The 12,333-nt window shown below is 35.7% G+C and overlaps 1 protein-coding gene across 1 annotated transcript; it reads left to right on the top strand.

Moving 5' to 3' along the window:
* Positions 1-3,730: 3,730 nt before the first annotated feature.
* On the top strand, positions 3,731-12,269 carry LOC107877500 (dihydrolipoyllysine-residue acetyltransferase component 3 of pyruvate dehydrogenase complex, mitochondrial). Its single transcript, XM_016724157.2, has 18 exons — positions 3,731-4,320; positions 6,421-6,579; positions 6,682-6,764; positions 6,857-6,897; positions 8,729-8,784; positions 8,882-8,956; positions 9,065-9,157; positions 9,703-9,942; positions 10,040-10,112; positions 10,284-10,372; positions 10,554-10,639; positions 10,718-10,793; positions 10,986-11,053; positions 11,139-11,205; positions 11,301-11,396; positions 11,480-11,582; positions 11,660-11,755; positions 11,863-12,269. The coding sequence occupies exons 1-18, from the start codon at positions 4,282-4,284 to the stop codon at positions 11,931-11,933; spliced, it is 1,611 nt and encodes a 536-aa protein (XP_016579643.2). The 5' UTR covers positions 3,731-4,281; the 3' UTR covers positions 11,934-12,269.
* The last annotated feature ends 64 nt before the right edge of the window (positions 12,270-12,333 follow it).

The raw sequence follows: 12,333 nt of genomic DNA, 5'->3' as shown, positions 1-12,333 counted from the left end.
TCGGGTACAGTGAGGGAAATTGTTTCCTTAAGGAAACTCCGTGAATTCGGAGGACTTGGCCTTATTCATTTCTACTTCATCTTATTTTTCTGAAAAATAAATACACCTCTTTGAAAGGTCATATTGATCTTGTGTTGAGGGTATTTAATACTTCATTGTATTTTTGTTTATACATGAACTCGAGTTGAAGTTGTTACAATATACAGATTCTGCATACCCGACCATATTGTGGAAAATATTGTTATCTTAAGGAAATAATTCTATTACAGAATCTGTATTGCTTGTTTTTGGAGATTAAAGCTTAGGCTTTCTACTCCGCTTGAATTTAACTAGTGATTAGAAGACATAAAATCTTCATCACAAGTTAAGGTTCACTCGGTTGACGATTTGAAGTAATAAAAACTTAATCGTTAACTAGAAACAAGAAGAAGAGTTTCAAGTTATTAAACTTTATAAATAGTATTCTGAAAAATACTAAGTTTTCTGTCTTGTAGTGACAGGAAAAATGACAACTGGAAGTCAAATGATGGATGCGACAACGTCTGTGAGGGCAAATAACATTGCCACATCAAGTCGCACAAATGCTCCGCCAACGATGGCACCGGCGGAGAAGGCCGAAAAATTTTCGGGCATTGACTTCAAATGGTGGCAACAAAAGATGTTCTTTTATCTCACCACTTTATGTCTACAACGGTTCACTAGCGAAGACGCTCCTAAGGTGCCCGAGGAAACCTCGGACAAAGACCGCTTCGTTATTGTAGAAGCTTGGAAACATTCGGATTTCCTTTGTAGGAACTGTATTCTGAGTGGTCTCCAAGACGACCTCTATAATGTCTATAGTGGAACCAAGAAATCAAAGGAACTGTGGCGGACACTTGAACGGAAATATAAAACGGAGGATGCGGGAATTAAGAAATTCCTTGTTGCACGGTTCCTGGACTTCAAAATGATTGATAGCAAATTTGTTGTCTCTCAAGTACAGGAGTTGCAAGTCATCATACATGATCTCCTAGCAAAAGGTATATCTTTGAAAAATACCTTAGTTGAACAAATTAAAAATGTTCTTAATACTCACATAAATTGTTTTGTAGGTTTAATTGTGAATGATGTTTTTCAAGTAGCAGCGATAGTTGAGAAGCTACCACCTTTGTGGAAAGACTTCAAAAACTACTTAAAGCATAAACGCAAGGAGATGACCGTTGAAGATCTTATTGTCTAACTTTGTATTGAAGAGGATAATAAAGTTGCCGAAAGAAGGTCAAAGGGAAATTCTACAATAAATGGAGCACATATTTTAGAAGTTGACCAAAACAATTCGAAGAAAGAAAGAAAGTTGAACATGGAAGCAATCAACCCAAGAAAAAGTTCAAGGGAAAGTGCTTCAATTGTGGCAAAATTGGCCACAAGTCCACAGATTGTCGAGCCCCGAAGAAAGGCAAGAAAAAGGATAAAGCAAATATGATTGAATCCAGCAAAGAATGCGATGATTTGTGTGCTATGTTCACAGAATGCAACTTGATGGGAAATCCTCGCGAATGGTGGATGGATTTTGGTGCCACCCGTCATGTTTGTGTCAACAGAGAGTTGTTTTCGTCATTTGCTCCGGCTCAAATAGAAAAAATGCTCTACATGGCCAACTCCGTTACTGCTAAGGTGGAGGAAACAGGAAAAATAGAACTATATATACGTTATCATCACTTAACGATTTGATAAAATTGAATTGGCAAGACTACCTTTTGACTGTAAAAGGATTTATTTTTTTGAAAGTAGTTAATTTTTTTAGAATGAAATAACTATTAATAATTAAGCACTACCTAAGCATGAAAACAAACTAAAAGCAACAATAATTCAAATGTTAACATTTACTATTTGTTCTTAATTTAATATAAAATTGATCTAAACAATTATCCAATTTAGAAGAATCACTATTTAGAAGAGTCACTATTTAATGATCGAGAAGATTATTAGTAATTAAAAAAGGTAATGAATGGAATTTAATGAATGGAAGAGTCACTATTTAGATGAAATTTAATGAATGAAAATTAAAGAGATAAAGACTCCTATTAGTAATTTAAAAAGGTAAAGAGATAAAATTTCTATTGATAATTAAAGACTAAAAAATATGAAAAAGAGTATAATCAAGTTAATTATTCAAGTTAATAAAAAGGTATAAAATCAGATCTTAAGTTTAAAAAATACATTTACCATATATATCTCCTTAAATTGTGGATAAACTTTGATATTTAATTATTATAAAAAGAATATTGATATCTTAACTTGCCATAATTATCTAAAATCTTTAATTAATAGTGATAGATGTTAAATGCTAAATATAAGAAAATAATACAAATAATAAATATTACAAAATTGATTTTCAAAAATTTAATCAAAATATGTTTTTCTCAAAAATTGCTATAACTTGTAATTATTTCTTAAGTCTAGTAATTAACGAAAAGTTATGCTATAACTTGTAATTAATAATCTAAAAAGTATATTTGGGATAATTTTCACCCCTACAATTTATATGATTTTTTTTTTTAAAAGATAATTTTGTTATCAAATTCAGTGTAATTCTATAAGTGAGATATATGAGGGCATTGTGTACACAGACCTTACTCTTATTTTGTAGAGATAAAAAATAGTATTATTTTTGATAGACTCTCGGCTTGAAATAAAGTAGATTCAAGCTAAGCAATCAGGAAAAGAAAACGCGAAAATAAGAGTAATAAAAACAACGAAATAATGTGAAATTACGAGCAATATAAAACAACACTACTGACAAAAAAATATTAAAAATTGAAAAAACACTGGCACACACACACGCACACCATGCACAGGTGATAATCGAAATCGAAGAACAAGAAACTACGAGGGTAGTGTTATAATACCAGTAATAAGAAAGAAGGTCCAAGTATGATCATCTCCACTTAAAAGCGAGAGAGAATGTTCGGCTACGTACCCAACCAACCTTCTATTCTAATCTCCGACGTCCAAACTCAACCATCTAAAGTCATGTACTCGGTAAACTCAAGATGCGTCATTCATGTATAATCACCTCCCGATACTTCTTCAACATGCTTCTACATCCCTCAGTGCCTGTTATTGCTAGCCTCTCACAGCTACTCATTAAACATCAATAATACTTCTCCTCTTTACGTACCTAAACAACAAGAACTATTCATCCTTAACGAAAAAAAAAAGAGAGAGAATAAAGGTGTACAAAGCGTTGTGCATACATCTAGAATCCGATGAAGGCTGTATCATAAGATGAAGGCTGTATCATAAGAAATGTGGTATAAACAACCTATCTTTATATTTTCATGACTCAAATACATAACTAATTGATCATATATATATATATATATACAACTTTACAATTACTTTAAAGCTCTCTTCAAATTAATACAAATCAGTGCTAAAATAAAGTAATAAAATCAATATAGGTTGTGGTGCAACGGATGAGGTTGCTCCACCCTTAATCAGAGGTCAAGGGTTCGACCCTGGACAGGGAAAAAACTCTGTTGGGAGCGCTACCCCCGAATAGGACCCTACCTGGCACGAATCCGAATTAATTGGACTCCAATGCGGATACTGAACACCGAATGAAAAACTAAAAAACTAAAATAAAAAAATAAAGCAATAAAATGTTTTTACAAAGCAAAAGCCAATTTCGTTTTGTAATTCAAAATAAGTGGAGAATATTATATCCAAAAAGATCATAATATAAAACAAGAAACTAGTAACTAGTAAAGTAATTATCATCTGATCAGGAGGTCATTCGTTCAAATCGCGAAAACAAACTCTTATAGAAATACAGATAAAATTACATATTATAAACTTTTGTTGTTCGATCTTTCTCCAAACCACCTCGCACATAGCGTAAACGTCAATATTGATTCTTCTCCAAGTCACCTCTCACATAGCTTAAAGTTAATATACCATACTATCCTCCTTTTTTTTTTTTTTTCAAATGAGATGTCAAATTTCACGAGTTAATATTTTCAATTTTGATTATTACTTTAAAATTTTAAAATAAAATTTATATACTTAAAAATTACGTTAAAATTAATTATTGTCACGAAAATTAGGACAGAGAATAAAAAAGAAAAAAAAGAAGTAAATAGGTGCTCCATTTTTATAGCATAAAATATATATTGTGTCCAAATTGGTAATCGAAAAGCCGCCAGCACCGCCACCTTCCGCCGCCGCTTTTTCCGATTACCCAATTTGGTTTGCATCGGAGAAGAAGAAGAAGAATCTTCTAGAAGAATCATCATCATCATGACTTACGCTATTCACCTTCTTCGTCACTCCAATAAGGTGCTAATTTCCCATTTCCTTTTTTCAAATTTTTTTATATGTAATTTTGGAAACCTAAAATCAACAATTTGTATGATCTACGTGATCCGTATTTGTGCCGCATTTTGAAGTCAACAATTTTTTTTTGTCTTAATCGGAATTGTTTTTTTGTTTTTTTAAATGAATTACTTTGATTTTGTATGAGATTTGGAAATCGGAGCTGATTTTTTGTGTTTGTAGTTGAGCTGTGAATTGTTTTATGGAGATTTGTATTGATGTTAGGTTGAATGAGATGCATTTAATTTGATTGTGAGAAGCGGTTAAGTGCGATTTGTATTTATGAAATTTGCAATTTTTAAATAGGAGCTGAATTTTTGTGTTTTGAATCCTTAAACTCTACAATTTGTATGATCCGTGTTACTCTGTTTTGCTGTGCTGTATTTTGAAGTCAACATTTTTTCTTTCATCGTTTATTTTTTTTAGAATAAAATGAAGTAGTTTGATTTTGTATGAGATTTCGGAACCGGAGCTTAAATTTTTGTGTTTTTAGTTGAGCTATGAATTAGTTTATGATTGTAGAGGTTGATTTTATTGAATTTGGAGCTGGTGTGATTTGTATTGATGTTAGGTTGAATGAGACTCATGTCAATATTCCATGGAATTAGTCGGGGTTGGGCCCGCCGCCAAGGTTATTGAAAAAAAATGATTTTGAAGTCGATTTTTTTTCTTAATCGGAATAGAATTTTTTAAAATGAATTAGTTTATCGGAGCTGAAATTTTGTGTTTGTAGTTGCGCTATGAATTAGTTAGGAGCTAAGTTGCTCGGACTCTTCAAATATGTCTATGGGTGCGTGTCGGATCCTCCAAAAATAGTGTATTTTTGAAGGATCCGACACGGGTGCGGCAACATTTTTGGAGAGTCCGGGCAACTTAGGTTAGGAGCGTAAGGGTTGATTTTTATGAATTTGGAGTTTGTTCAACTTGTATTGATATTAGGTTGAATGAGACTCATTTAGTTTGATTGTTAGAAGCTGGTTAAGAGCTCACATCTAGATGAAAAATTGCATTTTTTAAATGATTGTGGTGTTTAGGCCAGCTTATGTCCCTCAATTATTCCTCGAAGGGTTAGGTAGATTGGAGGAAGTTGACTAGTATTTATTTGAATTTGAGATCTTATGGTTCTTATTCTACTTTATTGGCCACTAGGCTACACATGCGGATGCAAAAAAAAGAAGAAGAACTTTTTGTTTTGTTTGATAGCGGTATTAGTCTTTAGACACTTGGCGTATGGTTGCTCTTTGATATTACAACGAATTTGGAGTTGGTGCGATTCATATCTATGTTAGTTCGAATGAGACACATTTAATTTGATAGTCCGAAGCTGGTTTAAGTGCTCATACCTAGATGAAAAATTGCATTTTTTAATATGATGGTGGTGTGTAGGTCAGCTTGTGTTCCTCGATTATTCCACCAGGTACCGTTATCTTCCTCCAAGGCTAAATCGACTAGTATTTATTTAAATTTGAGACCTCATGGTTCTTTTCCCACTTCATTGTCCGCTAGGCTACGCAACTGGGTGCGAAAAAAGAGAATTTTTTATTTTGTCGATAGCAGCTTTTGTCTTATAGACACTTGGCATATGGTTTGTTTGCTATTTAACATTTCAATGAGCTGTCTATCAAATTGTTGCAATTGATGTTCAATCCTGAATAGATGGCAAAGGTCTTTGGAAAATGGATTTTAGGATTACTTATTAGTGATTTGATGAAATCAGCATGAATTTAAAGCAATCGGCCAAACCGTTTCAGTTCTGTAAATAAAATGTCACACATACTTGCTTTCTGTATTTAGTTGTTTTTTCCAGTTTCTCGTCTTCCCTTTCTAGGTAATAAGTATTCCATCTTCTTTCGTTTCGATGTTAAAAAAGGAGAAAAGAAAGGGATATACTTTAAATTATATACTTAGGGTGCAGCTAATTCAGGTCATTTATTTCAAATGCCATCGCTTAATCTAAGTCATTTATCTGGTCCTTTCCTTGGAACATCAAAGTGTATGATGGACTATTCCAGAACATATTCATCTCATTTTCTTCTGTTTCCCCTGTTTTCAATTTTTTTGCAGATCAGGAGTTCTTCAAACTTAATACGGCATGATTCTTCTAGTCTTGTCCGCTGGTTCAGTAATGGCACGAGGGAGAGACGCAACATTTCGGAGTCCTTCAATAGATGCAAATCAAGTTCAGCGGTCTCCAACAACAGTTGTAGAGCAGTATCTCCCACGGTTGTGACTAAATCTGTATCTCTTTGTTACCCTCCTTTTATAGCTTGATTCCTGTTGAATTTGAGCAGTAATGTTAACATCAAGTTAACTTAATGTCTGTAGGTGTCATTTGTAAATGCTCCGGGAACTGCAATTGCTCCATGCCCCTCCACCGCTAGCATGCATTTCATGAGAAGCTCGTCAGGGTTTGTTTTGTGGCTTACTACTGCTTCCAAGTATTTCTAAAAATAGTGTTTGATCATTCTCTTGAAGCATCTTGTTTGTCTTCTTGTGTCAGATCACAAGTGCTTTCAAGGAGGGGTTTCTCCTCTGCTTCAGGTACTTGTTTAGTGTCACTTTGGCTACTTAATTGAAAATTCGAAGTTATAAACCATTCTTTATTTTAATGAGCATTTATGTAGTCTCTGCAACTTCAGTTCTTATTAAATCGATTAAGGTTCATCAGTCAACTTCATGTCGATGAGCACTGAGTCAGTCATGTGCATTGAAATTTCCCCCATCTTCTACCTCAGCTGTACTCTATAAATGCTCATAGCTACATCAAAGATCTGGCTGAAATTTTCGGATGTAAAGTTGATAGCTTGCCAGCTGTATATTTAGGTCTTTCCCTGGGAGCTAAAAAAATAATTTAGAGATTTGGAAGGGGATTATTGAAAAATTTGGGAAGAAACTGGCTCCTTGGAAGAAACAATACCTGTTCTTTGGAAGGAATTTTGGATTTGGTGAATGGTGTCTTGGATGGTATTCCCACATATTTATGTCACCATCTCCATCCCGACAATTGTAGGAAAAATAATAAATGCCATAAGAAACAAACTCCTATGGAAGGTAGCTCAGAAAGGAAACATATTCATTTATAAAAGTGGAAAGAGGTTTTGAAAGATAAGAAGGGGGAGGAATGGCCATTAAGAACCTCAAGCTACAAAAAAAGAATCTTCCTTACAAATGACTTTGGAGGTTAAATGATAGCAGGGAGGAAATATGGAAGGAAGTTATTATTATTAAATATGGGAAGTTGGACCACTGGAAGCCAAGCCAGGTGAAATTACCATTTAAGACTGCAATCTAGAAACATATATATTATGGGATGAATTCCAGAAATCTGTGAAGCTGATTGGAAATGGGAAGCTAAGCTTTGAATTGGTAACTGATCGGGTATGGGGAGTTTGAAGGATGAATTTCCAATCTTGTATAGTTTAGCTGGAGTAACTTGCATGGTGACTTATTGTTTGAATAACACTGGGTAGCAGTTACAATTTAGAAGAAAGTTTAATGATTGGGAAGTAGATGATATCAGTAGATTATTAGGTCTGCTGGAACCAATTACCCTGGATGTTGGAAAGAGGGATTCACAGATTTGTATGGCAAGTAAAAAGTAACTTGTACTGTTACGAGTGCATATATGTTGGTGCAAAAGAAACGTGGAGGCTGGGAAACTGATTGGCCTCGGAAATTAATCTGGAGAACAAGATTACGTCCAAGGGTTACTTGTTTCGGGTGGATTCCAGCCAAGAATGTATGCATAGCACAGGATACTCTTCAGAGAAGAGGAATGATAATATGCAGCAATTTCTTCTGTGAAAGATCAGTGGAGGCCACTAAATCATTTACTTCTACACTGTGACCGGACATGGCAGATTTGGGCACCATTCATGGAATCATGGGAGTTTTTGGAGTGCATTGGGTGTTGCCTAAGGATGTGAAGAGTCTTATACAATGCTGGCAGGGACATATTATTGATTGCAAGCAGAAACAGATCTGGAACATCTTCATTGTGCATCATATGGACCATATCGCTAGAAAGGAGTTATAGATGTTTTGAAGAGGAAAAAATAGCACCGATCTTTCATGAAGTAAAGATGTTTGCATAATTTGTTTGTATATAGTGTAAGAAGAACATGTTAGAAATTTAGCAGAGCTTCTAGGCGTTGAACTCCTTGGTGAAAAGACTCTAGTGGAGTCATTATAAGTCTTTTTTGCTATAGTTTTGCAGTACTTCCTTGATTCAATCTTGAATATAATACCTTACCTTATGAAGAAATTGCTAGAAAGATCCTTCTTATCCTTGATTTAATTTGGAAACATGGAACCAAAGAGGGAGAGCCCTTGATTTTGGAGTCAAATTAATCTGGAGTCTTCTCTGTGTTAGATCTTCCTCCACACCAAGAGATTGGCATGCCCTCTCTTTCACCTACAATGACAGAGGTATACATCATCTCTCACTAAAGCTCCTATGAGCATCATTATTTCCTTTCACTTATGTTTGTCTATGCGTCTTAGCGGTTCCATTCTTGTGATGCAGGGAAATATTGCCAGATGGTTAAAGAAAGAGGGTGAAAAAGTTTCTCCTGGTGAAGTGCTCTGTGAAGTGGAAACAGTAGGATTGATTTTTTTTGCTGCTGTTATCATGATGTTGAGGGAGTGTGCTCCCTTTTGTGTCTTAGCTTCTGGTCTGGTATTTATGCTACTCATTCAACCCCCGTAGGATAAAGCAACAGTGGAGATGGAGTGCATGGAAGAGGGATATCTAGCTAAGATTCTTCGCGGAGACGGAGCAAACGGTATCAAAGTTGGAGAGGTATTGATGCTTAAACCTTTCGATTGAGAGTACCTATTGCGAGTGTTGTATCTTGGTGTTAGATTATTAGACTTCAGTCCATGTGGTACAAGGGACTCACTGTTATCTGTTTTATCGAGGGACTCACCATTCTCTGTATTGTTGAATTTTGCACTTGTTGGTTCAGGACTTTCACGGTGTTGATGTAACATCTCTACATACTTGTATAGATCGGTTATCTTTATATTTGATGCATCACTGCACATTCTAATGCTTGGTTCTTCTAGTTCCTGCATTTGACTTATATTCTAGTTGGTACTTTGTTTCTAAGCTGGTGCTTTGCTGAACCTTTGATATTTATTTTTGCTAATAGCTGAATAATGAAGCTGACAGTTCCCCTATTTGCATCAGTTCAGTCACAATAGGCTCCTAATCTCATATAACTGTCCTAGCAGAAATTTCCTTCCTTTGTGAATTTCAATGTGCCTTGAGCTACATGCCAACAAAAGCTACATCATTGTGAGAATTAATTATAAGTATATTGATGAATACTGGAAATTCTGTAGGTGATCGCTATAACCGTTGAAGAGGAAGATGACATTGCAAAATTTAAAGATTACCAGCCTTCTACATCAGTTGCTACGCCTTCACCAAAAGCTCCTGCTTCTCCACCTCCTCCTCCCAAAGAAGAGGTTGCCGAGAAACCTGTCACCCCATCAGAGCCAAAAGTTTCTAAACCCAGTGCGCCTCCGGCAGATCGCATTTTTGCTAGTCCGCTGGCTAGGAAAATTGCGGAAGATCATAATGTACTTATTTTCTTCAGTTAAATTTGTCTTGAAAATATGATTCAGGTTACATGTTTTAGCCTTGAGGTTAATTCTGCATTTGTATGAACATGAGCAGATACCTCTCTCAAACATCAAAGGAACAGGTCCTGAGGGACGTATTGTGAAAGCTGATATTGATGATTATCTTGGTAACCTTCTTCCTTGTCTGCATATATCATTATATGCTAGTAGATTTTACTATTGGTTTTCCATCACTGACCTTATTTCCTTTTTTCTCTAACGGAAGGAAACGTTTTCCTAAAGTGTTGTTATTTGGTCGTAGAAGAATCAATAATCTCTCTTTTTTCCCCATAATGTAGCTTCACGCGGAAAGGAAGCCCCTGCAGCAGCTTCCAAGGCTGACACATCTATAGATTACGCAGATATTCCTGTTGCACAGATAAGAAAGGTACTATTTACGCCTCTAGGGGATGCATCCTCATGTTTCCAGAATTAGTCAATTTTAGATACTTGTCCTTGTTTCTCCAATTCATCCCTTGTATTAAGTGTTAGGTATACTTTTTGTTACCCACTTCTTTTGCAAGCACTAGGTTGGCCTAGTTATACCAGTTTTGGTGTAATATGTGCAGGTGACAGCTTCTAGGTTGCTGTTGTCAAAGCAAACCATTCCCCATTACTATTTGACTGTTGATACATGCGTCGACAAACTCATGGAGTGAGTATTATTTTCATTGTCCGACAGCCGAATTTTATTTATTCCTGTTATTTATCTTCCCCGCTGCTTGGTCTGCAGATTGAGGAGCAAGCTCAATTCGTTGCAAGAGGCTTCAGGAGGGAAGAAGCTATCTGTTAATGATCTTGTAATAAAGGTATGAAATACTCCATTAAGATTTACTGTGCCACCTGAAGAAATCAATGTCTGAATGATACTGATGCTTAGGTCTTTTGACCACTGTTTCAACATCTTTTTTTTTTTCGGAATGAGGGATGTACATAATATACAGGGTGAATAAGAGATGTTTTTTTAAATGGTGAGCGGTGACCTGGTAACTTCATTTCAGGCTGCTGCTTTGGCTCTTCGGAAAGTTCCTCAGTGCAACAGTTCATGGACCAATGACTACATTCGTCAGTAAGTGGAATATATAAAGCGAGCCGACTTCTGTGGTTGAAATTTGCTATGTAAATTAATACCGTCTTCTTTCTTGCAAATATAGGTATCACAATGTAAATATCAGTGTGGCTGTGCAAACTGACAAGGGACTTTATGTTCCCGTCGTGAAGGTTTGTTCTCATTCCAGTCTAGTGCTTATAATAAATGGATGTTTCTTGATTCTTACTACCAGTTATAATTCATTTTGGAAAATCCATGTTGGCAGGATGCTGATAAGAAAGGTTTATCCACTATTGCCGAGGAAGTGAAGAACTTGGCCCAGAAAGCAAAAGATAACAGCTTAAAACCACAGGATTATGAGGTGTGCATTGCAGTTAAACATCTTCCTTTTCAAAGTTGGACAAACGTATTTTTTATTCAGTTCATTCGTTTCTTATTTCACAGGGTGGGACATTCACCGTCAGCAATTTGGGAGGGCCTTTTGGCATTAAACAGTTCTGTGCCATCATTAACCCTCCACAATCAGCCATCCTAGCAGTTGGATCTGGTAAGTTTGCATCTCATATTGAAACGCTTTGTTTCTGCGGTGATATTTTGTGCTCATCATTGCCTCTTCTTAAACAGCCGAGAGAAGGGTGGTTCCAGGATCGGGCCAAGACCAGTACAAGTTTTCCAGTATGATGTCTGTAACATTGAGCTGTGATCATCGGGTTATTGATGGTGAGTGACCATGACTTGACCGGCTTATCTAGATAGTTGGTTCTTCATATCCACCTCTTTGAAAAAACAATTCTCGGTTAACCTTTAATAATTTCCGTTTTGTCTAGGTGCAATTGGTGCAGAATGGCTCAAAGCATTCAAAGGCTACATAGAGAATCCAGAGTCCATGTTACTGTAGATTGATACTTCCCCTTTTTTTGGCCGATCCTTTGAAATCTTCACATTTTCGTCAACAAATGGTTGTACTTGGATGTGTGATAAAATGGGATTTTACGTGCCATAGCCTGATCTTATTGTTTGATATAAGCATCTTTATTAGGGAAAGTGGCTGAACAACTTGGTAATAAATGAGGCTGCAAGGCTAATGTACCATTGATTTAGGCTTTTCGTTCGCGCAGAGTGTAAACTCCGGATTTTTTGCTCGAGATCATTGAGTTGATTATCTGTCTGTAATAGATGGTATACTTTCTGTAAATTCATTTTTCTTCCAATAAGATTCACTAATCTCTTATAATTTTGAGATGCTTCAACATGAAGCTGTTACTCGAATGCATGATCATCTTCTTGGTTAACATATG

This window comes from Capsicum annuum, chromosome 7 (genome assembly GCF_002878395.1).
Source record: "Capsicum annuum cultivar UCD-10X-F1 chromosome 7, UCD10Xv1.1, whole genome shotgun sequence".
Lineage (NCBI taxonomy): Eukaryota > Viridiplantae > Streptophyta > Magnoliopsida > Solanales > Solanaceae > Capsicum > Capsicum annuum.
This window is presented reverse-complemented; position numbering and strand designations above follow the sequence as displayed.

What these genes read in the sequence shown, in the direction of transcription:
- LOC107877500 (XM_016724157.2), top strand. Translation starts at nt 4,282, where the DNA reads ATGACTTACGCTATTCACCTTCTTCGTCACTCCAATAAG. An exon ending in GGGTTTCTCCTCTGCTTCAG is followed by an intron (nt 6,898 to 8,728) that starts GTACTTGTTTAG and finishes TCTCTGTGTTAG; the next exon opens with ATCTTCCTCCACACCAAGAG. An exon ending in TTTCACCTACAATGACAGAG is followed by an intron (nt 8,785 to 8,881) that starts GTATACATCATC and finishes CTTGTGATGCAG; the next exon opens with GGAAATATTGCCAGATGGTT.